This window comes from Penicilliopsis zonata (genome assembly GCF_001890105.1).
Source record: "Penicilliopsis zonata CBS 506.65 unplaced genomic scaffold ASPZOscaffold_15, whole genome shotgun sequence".
NCBI lineage: Eukaryota > Fungi > Ascomycota > Eurotiomycetes > Eurotiales > Aspergillaceae > Penicilliopsis > Penicilliopsis zonata.
Window position 1 is genome coordinate 298,716 of NW_019208924.1, and position 20,006 is coordinate 318,721.

At 50.6% G+C, this 20,006-nt stretch overlaps 11 protein-coding genes across 11 annotated transcripts; 5 read left to right on the top strand and 6 right to left on the bottom strand.

Annotated features, from left to right (window-relative positions):
* Positions 1-500: 500 nt before the first annotated feature.
* Positions 501-1,330, top strand: ASPZODRAFT_18811 (hypothetical protein; the record flags this gene model as incomplete). Its single annotated transcript, XM_022727298.1, has 3 exons — positions 501-680; positions 752-1,158; positions 1,243-1,330. 3 exons carry the CDS (start codon positions 501-503, stop codon positions 1,328-1,330), a joined length of 675 nt encoding a protein of 224 aa, XP_022578549.1.
* Positions 1,331-1,636: 306 nt separating this feature from the next.
* On the bottom strand, positions 1,637-4,031 carry ASPZODRAFT_161155 (hypothetical protein; the record flags this gene model as incomplete). The annotated part of the gene is made up of 2 exons (XM_022726502.1): positions 3,251-4,031; positions 1,637-2,658 (listed from the first exon to the last, which is right to left on the bottom strand). Exons 1-2 carry the CDS (start codon positions 3,912-3,914, stop codon positions 1,637-1,639), a joined length of 1,686 nt encoding a protein of 561 aa, XP_022578550.1. The 5' UTR covers positions 3,915-4,031.
* Positions 4,032-4,351: 320 nt separating this feature from the next.
* On the bottom strand, positions 4,352-5,854 carry ASPZODRAFT_135486 (hypothetical protein). Its single transcript, XM_022723810.1, has 2 exons — positions 4,847-5,854; positions 4,352-4,784 (listed from the first exon to the last, which is right to left on the bottom strand). Exons 1-2 carry the CDS (start codon positions 5,477-5,479, stop codon positions 4,689-4,691), a joined length of 729 nt encoding a protein of 242 aa, XP_022578551.1. The 5' UTR covers positions 5,480-5,854; the 3' UTR covers positions 4,352-4,688.
* Positions 5,718-6,367, bottom strand: ASPZODRAFT_135487 (hypothetical protein). The gene has a single exon (XM_022723811.1). It carries the CDS (start codon positions 6,271-6,273, stop codon positions 5,860-5,862), a length of 414 nt encoding a protein of 137 aa, XP_022578552.1. The 5' UTR covers positions 6,274-6,367; the 3' UTR covers positions 5,718-5,859.
* A 387-nt stretch (positions 6,368-6,754) lies between these two features.
* ASPZODRAFT_135488 (hypothetical protein) lies at positions 6,755-9,416 on the top strand. Its single transcript, XM_022723812.1, has 8 exons — positions 6,755-6,998; positions 7,069-7,191; positions 7,258-7,338; positions 7,390-7,543; positions 7,609-7,721; positions 7,781-8,115; positions 8,181-8,591; positions 8,653-9,416. Exons 1-8 carry the CDS (start codon positions 6,915-6,917, stop codon positions 9,386-9,388), a joined length of 2,037 nt encoding a protein of 678 aa, XP_022578553.1. The 5' UTR covers positions 6,755-6,914; the 3' UTR covers positions 9,389-9,416.
* A 307-nt stretch (positions 9,417-9,723) lies between these two features.
* ASPZODRAFT_135489 (hypothetical protein) lies at positions 9,724-10,594 on the bottom strand (the record flags this gene model as incomplete). Its single annotated transcript, XM_022723813.1, has 1 exon — positions 9,724-10,594. A coding segment is annotated over exon 1 (478 nt), but the record flags the coding sequence as incomplete, so codon positions are not given.
* Positions 10,595-10,697: 103 nt separating this feature from the next.
* On the top strand, positions 10,698-12,781 carry ASPZODRAFT_135490 (hypothetical protein). Its single transcript, XM_022723814.1, has 4 exons — positions 10,698-11,341; positions 11,513-11,744; positions 11,850-12,234; positions 12,315-12,781. Exons 1-4 carry the CDS (start codon positions 11,178-11,180, stop codon positions 12,524-12,526), a joined length of 993 nt encoding a protein of 330 aa, XP_022578555.1. The 5' UTR covers positions 10,698-11,177; the 3' UTR covers positions 12,527-12,781.
* A 244-nt stretch (positions 12,782-13,025) lies between these two features.
* Positions 13,026-13,897, top strand: ASPZODRAFT_135492 (hypothetical protein). The gene has a single exon (XM_022723815.1). It carries the CDS (start codon positions 13,063-13,065, stop codon positions 13,537-13,539), a length of 477 nt encoding a protein of 158 aa, XP_022578556.1. The 5' UTR covers positions 13,026-13,062; the 3' UTR covers positions 13,540-13,897.
* A 445-nt stretch (positions 13,898-14,342) lies between these two features.
* ASPZODRAFT_72367 (hypothetical protein) lies at positions 14,343-14,726 on the top strand (the record flags this gene model as incomplete). Its single annotated transcript, XM_022729829.1, has 2 exons — positions 14,343-14,444; positions 14,514-14,726. The coding sequence occupies 2 exons, from the start codon at positions 14,343-14,345 to the stop codon at positions 14,724-14,726; spliced, it is 315 nt and encodes a 104-aa protein (XP_022578557.1).
* A 487-nt stretch (positions 14,727-15,213) lies between these two features.
* Positions 15,214-18,086, bottom strand: ASPZODRAFT_154022 (hypothetical protein; the record flags this gene model as incomplete). Its single annotated transcript, XM_022726044.1, has 4 exons — positions 15,214-15,276; positions 15,356-16,297; positions 16,360-17,970; positions 18,051-18,086. 4 exons carry the CDS (start codon positions 18,084-18,086, stop codon positions 15,214-15,216), a joined length of 2,652 nt encoding a protein of 883 aa, XP_022578558.1.
* Positions 18,087-18,752: 666 nt separating this feature from the next.
* On the bottom strand, positions 18,753-19,989 carry ASPZODRAFT_145175 (hypothetical protein; the record flags this gene model as incomplete). The annotated part of the gene is made up of 4 exons (XM_022725075.1): positions 18,753-19,138; positions 19,192-19,765; positions 19,817-19,921; positions 19,984-19,989. 4 exons carry the CDS (start codon positions 19,987-19,989, stop codon positions 18,753-18,755), a joined length of 1,071 nt encoding a protein of 356 aa, XP_022578559.1.
* Between the last annotated feature and the right edge of the window lie 17 nt (positions 19,990-20,006).

Genomic DNA, 20,006 nt, shown 5'->3' on the forward strand with positions numbered 1-20,006 from the left:
GCCAGCGAAAGTGTCACTCAAGCCGTCTCTCTTTCTTATTGACTTTCTTTATTAAGAGAATTCGCAACAGCGATCCATCAGAACAAGAAGTTGCCACATTAAAAATCTTGCTATTCCATCTTGTGTCTTGAGATTAGAGGAAAGGTGAAGGTTGAAGGTCCTGGGAGTCTGAACCGGGGTATCACGTGGCGAGCCGGCCGGTTCCTGGCATTCCGGATGGGGAAAGGTCGAGACACTGACGTCTCCTCTTCGCTGCCCACGCCCACCTTGTCTCTCTCAACCACCTTGCAACAGACCCCTCCAGTCATAAAAACAGGAATAGAGCAATACAGCGGTGTGGATTTCTACCTCTGACAGATAAAAATAATAGCGCTTTCGGACATAGTTGCACGATAAGTGTTTGGAGGCAACAGTGATAAGGAGCCGACAGTGCCATATCAGCACGCAATCCTCCTCGATCCCAGAGACTAGTCGAAAAACAATATCCTACGATAAACAGGATGTCGAATCCTTTGGACACAGATGCTGGCTCTGAGCTCTTCGCTAGCTATGAGGCCGAGTTCAAACTCGTTCAGGCCGACCTGAACCAGAAGCTCGATCAGATCGCGGAGTCGAGCGGAGAACAGAGAAAGTCGGCGATCAGACAGGCGGAACGGGCGCTGGATGAAGCTACTGAGTTGGTAAGTTTGGGATTATCAAAATCAATTTTGGCGAGCCTCGTCCTTAACGCTGGGTTTCTGTGAACATGCAGCTCGATCAAATGCGGATGGAGAAGCAGAACATTCCTTCATCGGCACGATCCAAGGTCAACATTCGATTCCGAAACTACGCTACCGACATCGATGAATCCAAACGGAAACTTAAATCGCTCTCGGACGACCGCAAGGCTCTATTTGGCGATCGGTACACGGACGAACCGCAGGATGAGCATTTGGAACAGAGGCAGCAGCTTCTCTCGGGGACTGAGCGCCTGGAGCGTAGCTCTGCTCGACTGCAGGAGAGCCAGCGCATTGCTCTCGAGACCGAGGATATCGGACGAAACACCCTGACCGACCTCTACCAGCAACGAGAGACGCTCGAGCACGCTCGGACTGGGCTCCAACAGAGCGAGGGATACGTGGACACAAGTATCAAGACCCTCAGGGGTATGGCCCGTAGGTAATGTCTTGCCCACCTTCCCCGAACCAGCCTTACTGGGCGGCTCCCGAGACTAATTTGCTAATGCGTCCCTTTTCTGAATAGGATGGCTACGAATCGGGTGATCACCATTGCCATCATTACGGTCTTGATCCTGTTGATTTTTGCAGTCATCTATAGCAAGTTCCATTAAGCGGGTGTTTTAGACGGCGTTTGATTTTTCTTTTGCACTCAGGGTTGTGTTTTATCTACACTCACAACGCACTTTGCAGTGTCTTTGACTTTGACTTGGGACACTTGTACGACATTTCTTTGTATGATAATACAGGATCCTTAATTATTGAATTATGATTACTTACAATCTTCCATTTAAATTATTACTATTGCTCTTGGTTAGGTATGGAATATGGGATATAGAATATAGGGTGGGGGTATCATTCAATCACTCGACATGCTTCGCGAAGACCAGCTTCCTAAATAGACATCAACATCTTTCCCATCAATTCACGATGCGCATGGTTCCACATGCGGCATTGAAAAGCACGCCGATGAAGACAGCCAACCCCTTTCGCCAGCTCCAGACACCTTCCTCCCGTCTCAACCACATGGCACAACCCACCGGCCAGAAGAACCCCATGACCGCCCCCCAAAGCATATCATCGATTGCGCCGCGGCTGCTCCCTCCAAACCCGCCATCATCATCGCCAAAGGAGATCCCGCCCCCTTCCCCCGCTGCAGCGACCGTAGTCCCCGTCCCGCCGCTCCCGCCAGCCATCCCAGCGACCCCCATCCCCGACGACCCTTCATCCATCCATCGGTCCTCGAGCTCGCGCAGCTCAGACCCCGTCGGCATGGTGTCTGGCGTTCGCGATACGGCATGCAGCGCAAGAAACTGTGAGCGCAGCGCAGCGACTTCCGCGGCAGTAAATCCGGCGGATAAGAGCCTGTCGAACCCACGCGGAGCAGGTAGGGTCGTGGTCATTGTTGCCGCTGCCGCTGCCGCTGCCGCCGAACTTTCATTATCGCCATCTATACCATTTGTAGTACCGTCACCACGGGACAGGTCTTTCTGCACTGTCGACGCAGAGAGGGCCTCCCGTTCGAGTTCCGATTCCGATAAGACCACATCTCCAATCGAACAGTGAATGTAGATGCGTGGTCGGGGCGGGTGTTGGTTCCGGACCGGCGCTTTGCCTTTGCCCTTGTCTTCCTCGTTTCCGATCTCGTACTCGTCGCTGTCTGGTAGGGTTACCAGCTGTGCTGGCGGCGGCGGCGGAGGCAGCTTCAACGAGACTGTCAGCGGAGTGGCATCTTCAAGACCTCGACCGGCGTAGATGAGTCGGAGACGATGAGCAGAGAGATCGGTCGGCAGACGGGAGCGGATTAGTTGCTTGAGGCCTGCGGCAGTGGTGGTTTCTGGATGGGGCACGTCTAGGGGGAGGTCGGGGAGAGACGCGGAGAAGCGCACGGTGAGGAGAAGAGGGTCCGGGTCATGGTCGGGGAGGAATGTGGTAGATGCTTCTATCGGTTTGAAGAATGAAGATGTCATTATGGAAATCTATATGCGTAGAAATTCGTAGAGTGCAGTAGGTAGTAGGTACTATCTAGGTATTTAGTTGACTGTTGCGATACTGATACGCTTATCGAGTATCGGCAACGGTCGACCGGAGGAGCCAGGAACGATTCTGCCGAAAAGCGGCACTAAAGCGCATCCTACGAAATGTGATAATTCACAGGATAAATGTATAGAAGGCCACCAGTATTTAGGAACTTCATTCTTTACTGATATGTACAATGTTTGTAGCTTAGGCTGATGTAGCCTTGCCTCAAAGTAACAGCAAACCAAGCTCAGTCAGGCCTGTAGAATAAATGACATGCCCGGGTAGAGCAAGCAATACCAATCCAACCATTAAAACGCCTTCCGATGCACCAGTACAGCCCAATCATTAGTTTAAGGGGGTGAAGATCTAGGGAACGAAGAAAACTGGTCTAAACCATGAAGGATTCGCCGCATCCGCATTGCTCCTCTGTGAACTGTTAGCCACGTTGTCGAGTAGAAAAAAAAGAAAGAAAAAAAAAAAAAAAACCAAAGCCGAGGCACAAGATTACTCACTTATGTTGGGATTCCGGAATACGAATCTCTGACTGAGTTTGTCTTCATGCCAGTCCATCTCGCTCCCAATAATGCTAAAGAGGGCCTTGCTATCGATCAAGACCTTGACCCCGTCCTGCTCGACGACCTCGTCAAAGGTGCCGGGCTTCTCCACGTACTCCAAATGGTAGGCGAGACCGGAGCATCCCCGGTTCTTGACCCCAACCCGGATCAACTTCGGGTCCGGTTGTGACAGGAGCTTGTGCAGTTGTTCGATCGCCTTGGGGGTCACCGTCATGGCGGCCTTCCTGGCACGCAGCTTGCGCCGAGGCTTCGCAGCGGGCGCGGGCGCTGCGGCAGACGCTTCGTTCTCTCTGATGCTGATCCGCGATGGGGACGGCTGCTGTGCGGGCATCTGGTAGGGGATGGGTTGGGAGAAGTCGGCAGGAATGGAGGTATCGGGAACACCGCTGCTCCGGGGTAGCGGGAAAGAGGTGGGCAACGAGTGAGGACGGTAGGCCGTCGCCGTCTGCATGTCACGTTTGTTGGAGGAGTGGAAGATATGGCCGTAAGACGAGAAACCCCGCACCGCCTGGGCACATTGCCTCGAGGAGGCCTTGCTCACGAATCGGCAAAGCGATGTGGATGATGTCACCGGGGGGTGCATAGCGCGGCAGAAAGACATTGTCGGGAATTCCAATAAGGTAATACACTTAAGAATAGATCGGTCTCTGCAGTGTATATGTGTGAAAGGCTCTCGAGCTGGGTGGATGGCGGTAGAGTGAGTCAGTTGAGTGTGTGTAATTGTCGGAGAGGCTCTGCCAGTTCTTCGGGAAAGTGTCTCTGTTTTGGGCGGGAAGAAGGACCGAAGTCACCTGCCTGCCAGGAGGGCTGGCGGGCCAATCACCGTCGAGCAGTTTCTACTCCTGTGGCGCCACCTGCTTGCACCATCACCGACACGGCATTGCACGAATCAGGATTGGGGGATTTCCAAGGGGGGGGGGTTATTGATATGGTCAGGTAGCTATTGATCTAGACCTCAGTGCGACACATCATAAGGTGCATACTACCTAATATACCTATCTCATGATACAAAAGTGCACAAGGACAAAATCAAGACCTTCGCTCGGACCCGGAAAATCCCTATGATCACGTGGTTTGGAGGACCCGCGAAAATAACAAACTACTACATAGGTAACTACTGCCTAGGATAGAGGCATAGCTATTCAGCACTTTGTTGTGAGAAAGCAGCCAGAGATGGTTGAATTCAGGGTGTCAGTGAAATGTTTTTAGAATAGGACAGTTGGCTGGTGAATTCATAGATGGATTATTTAGCGGCTGATCTGTGGTTAGTTCTCGAATGCTTGTCAGTGTTAAGCTTAACCAGGACATTCTAGCGCTCTGTAGTCGGTAGCAGGCCATGTAGTACGTAGAGCTCGTAATAAACAACTACCTAACATTAGGAAGTAAGACCCATTCTCTGTTGAATAATCGTCACGATCTCAGTCCACTCTTGCATCCCCCCCACCCCAACGTCTCCGCAGGCAAGCGATTTCTGGATGACAGACAAGTTAGTAAGTACCTAGTACCTAGTAAGAAGATCTCCTTCCTACACACCTCGATAGGTTTCAAGACCTCAAACCAGCCCTGTTTAGTCGGATCGTATGGTGGATGATCTTCTGCGTCTCGGACCCCCCAGTCCTCCTCCAGGACTCGAATCTGCAGTGCCGTGACGGGGTGCAGCCACATGGCTGCGTTCATGGCGGGGGCCACCAGGATCCGTTTCTTGACACCATCGACCAGCCCAGAGGTATCCCATGCGCGTATTACGTTTGTCAACAGCGAGTCTGAGACCCCGTGGACGATCTTAGCGAGGGTATTTGCGCTCAGCGGCGCGACGACCAGTATGTCCGCCCATTTCCGAAGGTTTATGTGCAGGATTCCTGCGCCCCGTGTCCAGGAATCCGTCCGCTCGTCTTCGTCTTGGTATACCCCATCCACGCCCGGGAGGGCCGCTAGACTCGCTACCGTAGGCTGTTCCGCGGTCTGGCCCCTGAGAAACTCGGCCGCGGCTTTCGTGAGGATGATTCGGATCGAGAGGTTGTCACTGTGATTCTGCAGCGCGGAGACGATGAGGGGTAATTTGATGGTCGCGACGGAACCGCTCGCGGCGAGCAGGAGGTGCTTCTTGCCGTCGTGGATGGCAGCTGCGACAGAGTCTGCGGGTGCTAGGGATCCGACCTCCGACATCTCGGTGGCGGCACAGGCCTTTTATCACGATGGGAACCCCATTTGTTCTCTCGGGGAGATGGGTGGTTGTAGTTCTTGAAGCTCATCGCTATTAGTAAGGTATATCTGATCACGTGATGGTATATCAATTGCCTCCGGTTTATTCCAGTGTCAAGCCTTGTTCTTCTTCTTATTACCTAGGTAATTAATAGATATCTAGTAGATAGGGTTGATATGGTGTTTCTATACTTATATATCTGCTGTGATTATATTCAATTGTCTTGATACCACTATCAAACTAGTATTCTAAAGAGATACTTCGCAGTATCTTCGCGTCATATCGAGTTAGAGCGGCGAGTATATTCACTGTTTATTTACAGCTTTCATCCGAGCTTATACCCTCATTTCGTCATTTCAATAACATCCTCGAGCATGGAGATAGCCAACTTCGAGCGGTCCAAAAACCCCTCCTCATCGGCAGCTATCTGCGCGGCAGCGTCCGGCGCATAGACCTTGGCTGCAAAGGCCTGGAATGCCGCCTGGTCAGCAAAGGTGAGTTCGGCCATTGCATCAAAGTCGAAATCCGCCTGCTGCCCGGCTAGCAGGGTCGCCGGCGTGGTTGCGTTGCGCGTCGAGGCGCCCTCGGGGGGCGTGGCGACGGTTTGGCGGGCAATATAGCTGCGTCTGTGAAAGAGGGGAAAGTCGTCCCCCACTATCCGCCGGATCAGCTGGATGTGGGCTTCATAGCGGTGCTTGAACTCCTCGAGCGACAGGCCGGGCTTGCGGTAAACAATGATGATTGCTCTGACGGGCATGGCGACTGTTGAGGAGCAGGTATCGGATAATATGCGATACAAAAGTACAGAAATAAGGGAGGATAGACACTGGAGACTTGGAAGAAGAGTTGGATTGTTTGCTGACAGCCAGGATGATTGACAATTTAAATTGGCTTATGTAGTATCCTTGGGGGCCACTACTACTAGCATAACATATTTAATTTCTTGCTAAAAACACTAGCGAGTAAGCTGATATCTTATTGGGCTTGGGTATCCCTCAAAATAGTGAGACATTCTCTGTCTTATGGACTTCAAGGTGATTGCTTACTTCCTTACCATGACTTCCTAACCTGGTGTTGTACTGTATTACAGATATACATGTTATTACCAGAACATTACTAGTGTATTAATATGTATTAACTATTCCTAAAATATAACTAAATAAGCCACACGTGGCGGGCACACAGTGGCTGAGAACAGCCAATGATGCACGTGAACATCGGTGATCACTCACTGATCTGTGATACACTGATAACATTAATTCCCCTGGCAAGAGTCAGACAGAAGAATTGACTCGAGGAGTAGGGAAAAGCGCTCATGGTCACCATCCTCGACCTGATCTGTCCCTAGAAGAGCACGGGCAATGCATAGATATTGCCGCCCGGTCACCATTCAGCGCCATGGAAGCTTCCCCCCTAACCCAGCAGAGTAGACCCGAGACGTTCAAGCCTAAGATTGTGCAGCTCTATGAGAACCTGTTCAAAGTAGGATCCGCGGAATCCCAATAACAGTCACTAGAGACCACAGATCGGGTGCTAATCGATCGCTCGTTAGACACCAGACTATGCTGAGCCCCCGGAGGGGTTCTGGCGGGAGTTTTTCCTGCTGCCACCGGACAAAGGCCAACTGCGCGAGATTCTAGAGCAGCTAAGTGCCGATGAGACTCTCGAGCTGCAGGTACGAAGCATATCTATCTACTTACTATCAACGAGAGTGATCTCATTGCTGACAGTATGCTGCTAGGCGCAAACCCAGCATCTCTTTACCCGTGCTATTCGGGAGGTTTCGTCCGGGGTTGCCCCCAATAACTCCTATGCTTTGGATGTGAGGATCACCGATCAATTGACTCTAGAGCCAACCGGGCTGACTCGCTAGACTCTGACGGTCTTCCTGGCAAGTGTATTGAAGAAGAAGTATACCAACCCAAGCTCAGACATCATCACCGTCCTGGCTGGCCTCGACGAAGTCGACCATGTGATATCAGACTTGGTTGCCATTCTAGACAGTATCATCCGCAATGGCGGCACTTGTGAGTTTTATCTTGATATTAAAGTGTGTAAAACAAAGATTCTTTGTGTCTTAACAACCACACAGTCGACCTTCGCGTCAAAGCTATTCGAACAGCGATCGCAATGACGAGCGGAGCTTACAAGACGGGCCTCATCTCATATTTCACTCACCGCGACCTCTTCCCCTCGCTAATGAAGGTTTGCATTGACCATGAATTTCTTTTTGCGTTGGCGCTGGTCTTGCTGACTAGGGACAGTTCATCAACGAGTCTGATGCTCCTCTGGACGTTTTCGAACCGTTTCTGTTGCTGGGGTTACTCGCAAATTATAACAAGTTTGAGTTCCAGAACCCCTATCAGCTCCGTCTTGATGACTTTGTCAATGAGAACGTCATACAGAAGATTGTCTGGGGGGTAGGCCTATCGTGCGCCGCATTACGGAACGGTTATGTCGCTGTCCAAGACGATGCCCCCGAAGGCTGGACTCTAAGCAGCACTCTTATCTTTTTCGGCCTTGGAATACTAGCACCAGGCGCAAAGGGACGGACCAATCCTCCGACTGCGGAAGAGGCAAAGGAACTGTTTGGTGCATTGTAAGGAGATCCTGGAGACATTGCCCTGAAAAGAGAGGCCGCAGCTTGCTGATAGATTTCTATAGGCCTGCGCCCGAGTCGGCAATTCTTCTGGGCACCTATGACTTTGCCAATGCGAACAAGCTCTTTGGCATTCATTTTGTCACCCTGATTCCAGAAAAGTCGAACGAGGAGTCGCCCTTCTCCAGCTTCCTCTCCCTCACATCCTACCTACTTCAGCATGCATACCGATCGGCGCGAGTGGCGCACTACGCAGAGCTGAACCTGTTTACTCTCCGCATCATGGTAGAAGATGCCACGCTCTGTAAACAGATATGCAGTGAGGAAGGAAAGCGAAAGGTCCGGCTTTGTCGACAGCGACAGCCGTATCTCCCACTGGTCAATGGCGACCGGGTTTTGGCGACGGTCATATTTGATATTGTCATCGACGCTGTGACGCACAACCTCCGTCGGCGGCTTGATGCTCGATTATACAGGTGTGTTGCTAGTCGCCCTGAGAGGGAAAAAAAATCTTGTTTAAAAACTAACCTGTCTCAGCCATACCATTGCAATCCTACTTCGTCTCCTCACCTATCTTTCGGCAACCAAAACCCGACTCTCATACCACTGGTCAGAGTTGTGGCGCACCCTTCTCTCGCTCATGCGCTTTCTAACGACATATGCCTCGGATCTATCCCATCATCCAAGCATCCCATCCCTCACCACATCTTTGATCGACGTGCTCGTCTTTTGTGTCTCAAGCGGAGACACCTTCCTACCTGACCCTTCTTCATATGATGATCTCTTCTACAAGATTGTCGAGACCGGTCCCATGATCTCTAAATTCCGTGATGTTTACGCTATGGCCCCATCTTCGACGTCTGCCGTTAGCCCGCACGCAGCCGACTCGGCCGGCACCGCATCACCTTTACCGAACAAGAACAAGAAACACCAAGCCGCAGCCATCGAGACGCTGATTTCCGTCTCGACACATTTCTACACCCTGCTGTTCCATGAAGACAGCACCAAGCCCAGTACTACACGTAAAGCAGATGAAGCCGACGGTAGCTCTGCTGCCACTGCCGTCACGCCCGTCGCCATCCCGGTAGCCCGCAAGAAGCATCTCAGTCCCAGGGAGGTCCACCACATCATCAAACAAGGGTACGATACGTTGAGCATCCAGGCGCCGGAAGGACTGAGCACGTGGGTCAAATGGCGCGAGGCGGACTGGAAACCGGAACTGAAGCGGGGGGCAAGGTGTGCGGTCGAGGATGCGAGGCAGTTGGTCGTGTAATACGGCTTGCAAAACGTTGTTAGGACCCATTGGTGGAACAAAATAGCCAGTCTACCTAGAAACTTTAATGCTATTCAATGTCTAGCATTATCAATGACTACTATTAAGATCCACGCTTTGCATTGGAGGAGTCATATTGACTCCAATCAATTTACAGTGAATGTGGATTAGACCACATATTCCATATTTCTAGTCTTAGACTTTGATTTTACTCTAACATAAAGGTGTCATATCATTCGTAAAGTAGAATAGGCATAATGAAACAGGAGATCAGGACAAAAGGTCATGACATGCTCTTGCGATAGCAGATATCCTCCAGATTCTGCAGCCCCTTGATCGCCTCGCCCACCACATCCTCTGCCGATCCGCCGGGCCCATGAAACTTGCCGTACCGGAGGTCACTCAATTCTCCCACCGTCGCGTTGAGCCCCGATAAAATCGTCGCCGCCTCTTGGTCGATGGCTTTGATCTCGTGCTCAACACTGACGCATGCGGCCTCGATCGAAGATAGTAGACTCGAGGGTCCGTGATATTCGTCCGCCGGCAACGACTGCTGCTGCTCCCCAAACAGATGGATGTCGATGTCCATTTCTCGCCGGTCATCCGCATCCATCCCATCCACCCCGGAATTCATCTGCGCCTTGCGGAGCTCTTGCTTCTGCTTCGCGCCACGTTGGAGTTCCTGGTCGATGTTTTTATTGACCAGGTCCATGTCTTGCTCTCTTAACTCTTGCAGCTCACGGTACAGAACCTTGACCTGTGGATGAGCTCGTAGCCGTTTCGGAAACAGCTCAGTGAATTTCTGCAGGGACAGAATTGTCGGCAAGGACGCCGGCGCCAGCAGGAAGTTGCAGAGGATGGATTCCTCTGATGGAGCCATGGCTATAGATTTTCCCAGCGTAGAGCTGGCCTTGAACTCAACGCGCGAGCAAAGGACCGCTTGATGGATCTTTTATCCTCAAGACTATCAATTAGATGACTTCTTTTGTTCCAGATTTCCACAGATAACGTGCAGAAAGCACTGATAGGGTAACGCGTCGTGACTGGTATCAAGAAAGGCTGAATAGGAACCTCCTCCCTCTATCGAGAGAGAATAGAGTTGACAATAGGAAGCCAAGACTATTGTATATATAGAAATAAAGAGGATAATAGTTATTGTCTGCCTTCCTTAATAGAATTTACTTCCTGAGAGATGAGTTGAGTTGTAATAAAGTCCCCCTAGTCTTCTTCACACGCGTTTTGCCTCCCGTTCGCTCGCCGCCGTTCCGCTGCCCATTCCCTTTTTGCCCTGTCTTTCTCTCCCCTACATCCACCACCACCCACCTCTACGCGTACTCGACTCTGGTATCTTCACAACGTCCTTCGATTTGCACTTGATCTCTCTTGTACTCATTTGGATTTTGCTTCTTCTCATTCATCTGCTTGCTTTCTTCTTGTTCTCGCGAGCTTTCTCGGCTCATCTGGCTCTCCTCCGTCCGGCGTTTCTGTCTGGACCATTCGTCTGACCAGCCGCGCTGTGACCTGCACTTGTCTAGAGCTCCTGTCACAGCCTGCTCGTGCCTTGCTGCAAATCATATTGTAATTTGAGCTCTTCATTACCTTTTTCTGTTTGTGTCGTGATTTCCTGCGTGTCGTCAAGCTATCGTGGTGCCTGTGTTTCCCACTTTTAAACCACCTTCAAGGGAAAGAGCATCGAAATCTCGGTGCTTTATCTACCTAAGCTCAAGACTCTTGCTGCCGAGCAGATTCAGAGCCTTGGAAACCCTTTCCTTTTTCTTTCTCACTGAAAATGGCCCCCGCTAGCCACATGAGTTATACCAAGGATGAGCGAGTATTATGTTTCCATCACGAAATTCTTTACGAAGCCAAGATCCTGGACCTGAGGCATGTCGACCCCGACGACAGGAAGAGTCCGTTTGAATACCTGATCCATTACAAAGGCTGGAAAAACACGTAAGTCACTTTTTTTTTCTCTTCGTGAATTTTGAGGTTTCCACTACTAGGTCTACCCTTGAGGTGGCGTGTGCTGCCAGCCCCTGGCTTATTGCTTTCTACCATCGAGGAGACTAGAATCTTCCTTCTTGCCGTCTGATCCATGATCTCTTGCTGACTCTACTTTCTCAGGTGGGATGACTGGGTGCCCCAGGATCGTCTTCGGAAATTTACCGATGAGAACCGGGAACTCGCATCCACTCTGCGCCGCGAAGCTGAGGCCACTTTTCGGCAGAAGAGTGGCAAGCCTGTCCCCAAGAAGAAGGGAGGTTCTGACCGGAGCTCTGCTCGCGGAAGTGAGGAGAGACAGAGCTCGGTTCCGGCTCGTGGCACTAAGAGAGGCAGAGACAACGAGATTGAAAAGGTAAGCAACCTGTGCTTTTCCCCCTCCACCCAAACAAGAAAAAATTAAGACTCGCTACTACTCCTATTATGCTTGTTGGACAACGAAACTAACTATCTCTGACAGGAAGAACATTTCTACATGCGGCCGTCTATCAGGATTGTCATCCCAGACAGCCTCAAATGTCTTCTGGTTGACGATTGGGAATATATCACCAAGAACCACCAGACTGTTAATCTGCCATCCAGAACTCCGGTCAATCAAATCCTCGACGCCTACCGGGAGGAAGAGAAACCGAAGCGCGCAATGCCATCTGATCTCGATGTGCTGGATGAAGTTTTGGCAGGCATTAGAGAGTATTTCGATAAAGCTCTCGACAAAATTCTTCTTTACAGGTTTGAACGCGAGCAGTGGCGATCGATCAAGAAGCGTATGGATGCAACATCTGGCGAGATTGCCGGCAAGATTCCTTCGGATGTCTATGGCCCAGAGCACTTGATTCGTCTGTTCGGTATGTCATCCCCTCCTTTCCTTTCTTTTTCCCAATTACAAGACGTCGCGAGTACTTGGATTGCCCTGACACTCCTTTAGCTACAATGCCCGAACTTATTGCTCAGACAAATATGGATCTGCAGTCCACAACCAGACTTCGCGAGGAGCTCTCCAAGTTCACCATGTGGCTGAGCAAGAACTCCGAGCGGTACTTTGGAGACGGCTACGTGAATGTCAGCAACGAGTATATCCAGAGAGCAAAGGGGAATCTTGATTTTGCTCCTGGAACGGCCACGTCGCAACTCGGTTAGGCTGTGCCTTCGGAGCCTGAATCGCCATCGTCATTCTTCTACGGCCTTCATTGCTGCTTTTCGCAGGAACCATTTTGCATTGTTCTTCTCTGTTGTGCACGGATACTTTTTAGCCATTTCCTCTTTTTGCTATTTCCGTTATTGTATCATTAGCGAACTCCATCAGGGTGTCTTGACGAAGGACTCTTCCATATCCGATGAGCCATCTTCTTGGTTTGGTTCTTATCAAAAATCGAAATAACATTGCAGTGCGGCTATTATCAAGTATAGTAGATAGTAAATTATCCTCTACATAGAGGTAAGGTAACCATCTTCTTGCTTAGCTGACTGATATTGGAATAAATCGTCATATCAATACCTACTACAATTTGCGATGGTTGATAGGACCATTCGGAGATAAAGATGCGGAGACGCGATTTGACGCGCTCCCGTCGCGCCTCCAACTCAACGCTAAGTAATAGTTCTGGATACGACTACCATCCCTTTTTTTTGGCATATCTTCAATTTTCAGTACACAACTACTGTGCAAGCTCACAATGCCTACAGTTCGCCTCCATCCCCGGCCCGCAGGAACTTCCTCCGCCGTGCACCCCTCGTCCAATCCCCTGCCACAGCTTCTCCAGACGCCCTCCGGCCTCGCCATCCTCGAAATCCAAGGCACGATCAATATCCCATCACCGGATGAATCAAGCGACCCCGACGAAGCGATTATAGAGTCCTCTGATTCTTCTCCATCGGTTTATGAAACCCCGGTCGGAAAGCTCATGTTTCCTGATTACTCGCCGCAAAGCGCCGAAGGGGACACGAAATGGATGAAACGCGTCTATCTATACGTCGGCCGGTACCAGCGGATGACGGGTGAAGTAAAGAAGCTAGGTATGCCGTTGGCGGTGATCCAGCGGCGACGGCCAGAGGTAGAAGCGGAGGAAGGGGGGGATGAGCTCGAAATCGTCGAGATCGTCAAGTATAAGTTGCTTTTCAAGACAAGACCGGAGCCTGTGAATGATTGTTGATGGCCTCGATTGAAATGGATTGAAAGAGAGAGAGAGAGAGAGAGAGAGACTCCAATAAAGGTATCCATTGGAGCATTTCGGTGATACGGCTACCAATTGCAATGTTACTCGCCGTGACGGTTAAAGCAAGCCCACCTACAGACTCCCTGGAAGTGCATCCCGGATCGAAGTCTTCTCGAGGGCTACCGTTCGATCAACTGCACATCTAGTCAGACGATGGGTATGCTGGAGAAGGGTCGAGCTGAGCCCGATGCTCTAAAGCATCCTCCGCGGTCTCTACATTGGGAATGATTCCTCCTGCCGTGGTAGATGTTATCAGACATCAAGGAAACGAGATATAACGAGACATGACCTGGAGGAAAGATGCCACTCGGATCCTTGAAAAAGAAAAAAAAAAAAAGTGCCGACGTCATTGCAGTGCTATTCCGAACATACCCATCCTTGCCGGACGGAATTCCGCTCTCCTCCCGATATCCGTCGGAACGAGCAAGTGGGCTGGAATCTTCTTTTCGCCAACCTGGCCCTGGTCTTCAAATAATAATGAAAAGTTGATAGGGTTGTTTTCAGGACCGCGGAGAATCTCCAAATGATCAAACCAGTTACCCCGCACCCATCCCATCCCATCCCATCCCACCTGGCAGAAAAATAAACACATAAATCGGAGAGTCTTTCCCACCTCCGCGCTGGACTAGATGCCCAGACAACTTCTCATCGCCTCGTCCTTCTCCAAGACCATCAGAAGCCTTTCTCATCCCTACTACTCCTCAAGTAACCCCAGATATTTCTCCTTTCTCCCCGTCACAATGGCTCCCATCGAACGCATCACCCTCTTCAAGATCTCAGACGATGCAGCTATCGACCGTGTCCTGGAGCAGTACAAGGTTCTTGCAAAGACGGCGGAAAAGGTGCCTACAACGCATACCTATATTATTATTAACTACCAACCCCTTTTTTTGACTAATGCCTGAACCCAGGATGGCAAGCCGTACATCCTCAACGTCGCAGCCGGTCGTTCCTTCCCCGACCCGCGGAACAAGGGGTACAATCTCTCGGTGAAGACGAGGTTTGCCTCGATGGAGGACATGAAGTACTATGATGTCGAGTGTGAGGCGCACAAGGCGCTCAAGGCGGTGTTGTTGCCCGTCAAGGAGGATGTGCTGACCACATACTATGAGAGCGTGGTGTAGACAAAAACAAGCAGACAATATATCTAAATTAACAGTACAGACAGACTGATCTACATCTTAACTATATAGCTTTTGTCTTGTCTTGTAAATAGTAATATTCCTATATTTATGGCCATGAAGCTATTTCACATGAATACAGAACTGGGTTAGGAGTGGACAGGAAGTATTCAGAACATATGTTGGAATGATAACCACAATTGTAATATCGATGTTGCAGCATCGAATGGATGCCAGCTCTCATTTTCAGAATGCATCAATCGAATGATTCTCAAAGTCTCCCGAACTTTCACGAAAAAAAAAGGAAAATAAATTGAAATAACGTCTGGCAACCTGCGAGATCAATAGGCAGTGCCGCAGATGGTAGATGTTCCTAGCTGTACATAGGGGATGGGGGGGGCGGTTGGTCAGAGCCAACGTGGGCTCCGGAAGGTTGAGATGGGTCGTGGTATTCTTGAATTCGCAGAAGCATAGACTCGAAATCATGAGATCAATCGAGGGCTTTGCGAAGATCACTCCACTTTTGCTTCAATGCTTCGTGATTCTCAGAGATCTGTAGGGCATGCCAATTAGCTATCATTCATTGTTTTTTTTTTCTGTTTTCGTATGTTAGTTTGGAAGAATCAATTTACCTCAGCCCATCGCATCTTTGCCTCGACAAGTTCTTTCTCCATCTCGGCCATCTGCTCTTCCATGGCCCTATTCTCGTTTTGCACTTCGAGGTTCCGCTGCATGATCCGGTCCATCTCTGTACGGAGCTTCTCTTCCACCTCGGCCGGTTGCTTGTCCACGACAATCTTGAGCTCCTTGACCTGCATTTTCAGCGCATCAGTGAGATCTTGCAGTTCTTCATTCTCCACCTTGACGCGAACCAACTCCGAGGCCAGTTGAACATGTTCCTTGTCAGATGCCTCTGTCCGCTCTTCAAGGGTTCGAATCTTGGACGCCTGCATCCCAACCGTGTGCTTCAGCCCTTCTAGCTCCTGCTCGCGCTCCCTTTCCGTTCGAACCTTTTCTTCCCACTCGGCAGTGTACGACTTGATCATCTCTTTGGTAAGGGGGATGGAGCAGGCGTCCTGAACCATGATATCAGCGCGATACACCTCCTTGTCCGCAGCGCCGGAACTGCCAAAAAAGCCAGACTCGAGAATCGAAGAGGCTGATGGTTGTTTGTCGATGTACACGTCGAAGATTCGCTCTTTCAAAAATGTTGTTAGAGGACTCATATCCTTCATTCCAAGGAGCGCCTCGGCATTCCGCTGCATGATAGCAACTGCAAACTTTAATATCGTACTCTCCAGGCCTTCTTCGAAGATGAGGTCGTAGATTCGCAGGACTAGTTGCAAGGGGAAACGATAAGCGAAGAGTGTCAAGAACCATTGAGTGGCATATAATTGCGGTGGAACGCCACGTCTGCGGAGATGGCAGTAAAGAGCCGGCTCGAGGTCTTCCAGTAGACGCTCAAACAGGTACAGGCTGCGGTGAAGCCCTGGCATTTCTTGAATGAACATCTCCCGAAGACCATACTTGTTCATCAGCTTGACGAGAAGAGTAAATGCTTCGGCTTCATCCGTCTGCATGTAGACATTAGCGTATGGTTGAGAAAAGCACCAAGGGGCATAGATGTGGTACTGACATTAAACAGTAGCGGCATTACAATGAAGTTCATGCCTTGAGCATACCCGACAGCATCGTCATAGAGTGCATAAGCCTTGCACAAACCAAAGAGGGCTTCCTGGCTCCCTTGGGAGATGAAGTATTTGGAGTAGCTTGTACGTGCGCCGAGATCTCTTCTAATGGTCTTTTCAAGCTTGTGCAAAGCTGCTGCATCCTCCTTGGCTTTCTTCTTCCGCAAAGCCTCGTTGGCAGCATGCTCCTTGACCAACTTGTCGGCATCAAGCTCGTTAAAAGGGCTTACCGCGGCACTAGCGTTGGAATTTGTGGCCGACCCCGAGTTATCGGACCGAATAGAGGAGCGTGAGGAGGACAGTGATTCCTTGTCGAACCCTGTCCCATTCGCTTGACCATTTTGTCGTTGACGCTCCTTCTCCTTGTCTGTGCCACGCGCGACCAACTCCCGGTAGACCTCTTCCAGTTCAAGGTTGCGACTGTCCGCCAGCACTTGCCAGATCACTCCCCGAATGGTCTGCGGGATGCCTCTTTTGATGGCTGCATTGATTTCCTCTGAGTTGGCACCCGTCAGGGCCCGGGGTCCGTGATTGACGACTTGCTGCCATAATTCCCAGTCGACAGGAGCAGAGGCATCGGTTGCGGACGTTGATATTCCAGAAACCGTTCCTGGTGCCAGGTTCGGGTTGACCGTCGACTGGAGGCCAGATGATGCAGCCGGCGCCAGACCATCTGCCGTCTCTTCCGGGATACTCGGCGGACTGCCTGCTGCGGAATGGGCAATGCTGGTTCGACCCGAGACAACGCTTGCCTGGTCGTTCTCCGAGAGTGCACCTTCATCCCGCATCCTCAGCATTTTAAACTGGTCCTTTAAGCTATTCCGCCTGGGTCTTTTGTCCCCATATTCCCCGTCTTGCAATCGGCTCAGCAGATCAACATTGCTGCTGGATATCGTAGAGACCGAGGCTGCGGTGTTTCTACGGTCGTTAAACGCAGCAGATTGTGGAGGCGGCGATTTCATACTGTTAGCGCTCGTCGAGCTTCTTGTCAACCACGCAAACGGACCGGTGAGCTTTCGAGTAGCTGGTGGAGGAGGAGGGGGCGGCGGGGTAGGAAGATCTTTGACAGGTGGAGGGGGGAATGAAACCGAAGGGAGGTTGCCCGACAGTCCCCGGAACTGAGATGACTCTCTTGAGGGCAGAGGAGGAGGTGAGCTCGGGTCGAGGTCAGGACCGGGACTTCCCAAGTCCTCATCATCTTTGTTACCGGCGAGATTGACATCATCGAGCGAAGTGGTTGACAGACGGTGTGCAGTCAACAGCGGCGACTTTTGCAGTTTTGCCTTGCGTGGCGTCTGTTCAGCTTCCGATGGCAGGTCGATGCTAGCGGTTTCTGAGCCTTCTTCCCGCTCCTCTTCATCGCCATCCTCATGTTCATGTTCATGTTCATGTTCTCTCTCCTCGTTATCGTGGGTAGGAGAAGGGAGCGGAGGTGGCTCCGTGATCACGGGCGTTGAACCAGGAGAAGGCGTCGGGTCTGTCAAGGAACGTGTGGAAGAGCTGTGAGGCAAGGAATCCGCAATATGACTGGAGAGCTCCGAGGCATCCTCAAAGGTATCCTGGTATCGGCAGTCGTGATTAGTTCGACATGTCTCAGAACAGCCACAGATAGCAGAGTGAAATCAGATGTCACACTCACCCCTTCGTACTCTCTAGTTTCCACGCTGGACGACATGGTGAGCCTGACCACCACCTGGAACTAACACGCGTGGCCAAATATCACAGACAACGTTTGGGTGATTGTTCGAGATGCGTCAGATGCGAAAAAAAAGTCCCATGGGAGACACTGCAGAAGATAATAATAACTAATGGCCACCACTCGGCGGAAGCACGATAGCTCCGCAGACGCACTAGTGTTGCAAGCTCATTCGGTGGGGATGGAGACAGGGGCAGAAAACAGAGGGCAGTGGAGTGTAGAGGGCACGGAGAGGAAATGAGAATTCAGGGTCGACAAAAGAGAGAAACTGTCGATCGGGGGAAGCAGACCTCGACTCAAAATAATTCTGGCCTCCGCATCGAAACAACCGCGTAGGTTGAATGGCAGCCCGCTAATTAAGGCACACCGCGCGGCCCATTGGATGGGGGGCGCAATTGCCCCTTCTGAGCCACACTTACAGGCGCATTATGCACTGCAGGCGCAGCTCATTATTATGTGGCATTCTTGAGCTGTTGTTTTGAATTAGCCCATTCATGGCGTCTATCAATCTGGTGGAAATGCTATTAGTTGTAATAATAACATAGAAGAAACCACGTCAGTAGGTTCCAAGGACATTTTTCTCTACAAAGTTAGGTACGCTCCGGGAGAGATCCCAAGTCCAAGTGTTCATACAGAAGTAAGCTTTCATCTATCATTAAGCTCGGTCTTCAGCCTTTGTTCAAGGTCAGACCACCGCTTGCTCCGGAGGGGATCGATGGTCTTCAATTCCGAGAGCCATTTCGTGACGTTCAGTCGATCCTGGGACGATGACGTGCCCCTGATTTTACAGGCCAGGAGCGTGCAGTTGATCAGTGCCTGGTAGATGTATTTACAGTCTTCTGCGCCGTCTAGCATTTCCTCGATTTCCTCAATCTCCACAAGGAGATACTCTAGTCGGTCTGCGGTCGATAGGTTCGGCGCCATCGTCTGCGCCGAGTCTGCTGTGTCAAAGGTGCACATGAGGTTTTGATGATAGAACCACAAGGACTGATCGTAAGGGTCGCACAGAGCGCGATGGATGAGCTTCAGTTCTGTTGCATGGTTAGCATTCGTCCAATAGTAGGTGTGAGGGCAAAGTAGTTACCATCATCAAGCATCTTCTTCCGCTCCTCATCGCCCGCAGACTTCTCATCTAAGAGTCGTTTTATGAGCTTCGTTCGATAGTGCCAGGCTGAGAAGTTCGAAAGGTTGGTGCCTATCATCTTGTTTGCATATTCGAACTCTTCCTGGGCTCGACTCTGCTTCCCATCCTCGTCTGCTCCCAGATTTTCCAGTGATTGGATGACGAACCGCCGGTACCCCCAACCATGGAAGTTCCTACTGTCAAGACTCAACATTTTGCCCACAAGAACTAATTCTTCTTGCCAGAATTTGCGGGCCACTGTGGCAGGCAATAAGCGTTTGGCCTCATCAAGAACCCAGAGTCTGTAGTTCCAGATCCAGTAGCACTTGGGGAAGCTACGGAGGAGGGGAATTAAGAACATCAGGTCATTCTTGATAAGTGTTGGTATTTGGTTGGAGTCATTTGATGCTGCCAACGAGAATTGGTGCTGTAGGACTTGACGCCGGTAGTTCCATACAGTATAATATTCGGGATTTGTGGTCAGTAACTCAGATATATTCTGAAGAGTCTCAGTCGTGTATTCATGTTCCGCAATCTATTAAACCTAATTAATATGTGTTCCACATGAGCTACGACGAAACAGTACCTTTTGATGAACAAGCTTGTCTAGCTCCTGGTACTTTTCGATTTTGCGCAGTTGCTGCTGTCGGGCCTCCTCTGTCCTCTCCTGAACATAGCGGGGAATTCCATGCTGCCAAGAAAGACGTTAGTCTAGGGGATTCTAGCATTTGTAGGAAGTTGCAAGCTACTCACGGACATCTTATCTGCTGCCAGGG

What these genes read in the sequence shown, in the direction of transcription:
- ASPZODRAFT_135486 (XM_022723810.1), bottom strand. Translation starts at nt 5,479, where the DNA reads ATGTCGGAGGTCGGATCCCTAGCACCCGCAGACTCTGTCGCAGCTGCC. An exon ending in AGGTCTTGAAACCTATCGAG is followed by an intron (nt 4,785 to 4,846) that starts GTGTGTAGGAAG and finishes TCTGTCATCCAG; the next exon opens with AAATCGCTTGCCTGCGGAGA.
- ASPZODRAFT_135487 (XM_022723811.1), bottom strand. Translation starts at nt 6,273, where the DNA reads ATGCCCGTCAGAGCAATCATCATTGTTTACCGCAAGCCCGGCCTGTCG.
- ASPZODRAFT_135488 (XM_022723812.1), top strand. Translation starts at nt 6,915, where the DNA reads ATGGAAGCTTCCCCCCTAACCCAGCAGAGTAGACCCGAGACGTTCAAG. An exon ending in ATGAGACTCTCGAGCTGCAG is followed by an intron (nt 7,192 to 7,257) that starts GTACGAAGCATA and finishes GTATGCTGCTAG; the next exon opens with GCGCAAACCCAGCATCTCTT. An exon ending in AAGGAACTGTTTGGTGCATT is followed by an intron (nt 8,116 to 8,180) that starts GTAAGGAGATCC and finishes AGATTTCTATAG; the next exon opens with GCCTGCGCCCGAGTCGGCAA.
- ASPZODRAFT_135490 (XM_022723814.1), top strand. Translation starts at nt 11,178, where the DNA reads ATGGCCCCCGCTAGCCACATGAGTTATACCAAGGATGAGCGAGTATTA. An exon ending in GAGACAACGAGATTGAAAAG is followed by an intron (nt 11,745 to 11,849) that starts GTAAGCAACCTG and finishes TATCTCTGACAG; the next exon opens with GAAGAACATTTCTACATGCG. An exon ending in GCACTTGATTCGTCTGTTCG is followed by an intron (nt 12,235 to 12,314) that starts GTATGTCATCCC and finishes ACACTCCTTTAG; the next exon opens with CTACAATGCCCGAACTTATT.
- ASPZODRAFT_135492 (XM_022723815.1), top strand. Translation starts at nt 13,063, where the DNA reads ATGCCTACAGTTCGCCTCCATCCCCGGCCCGCAGGAACTTCCTCCGCC.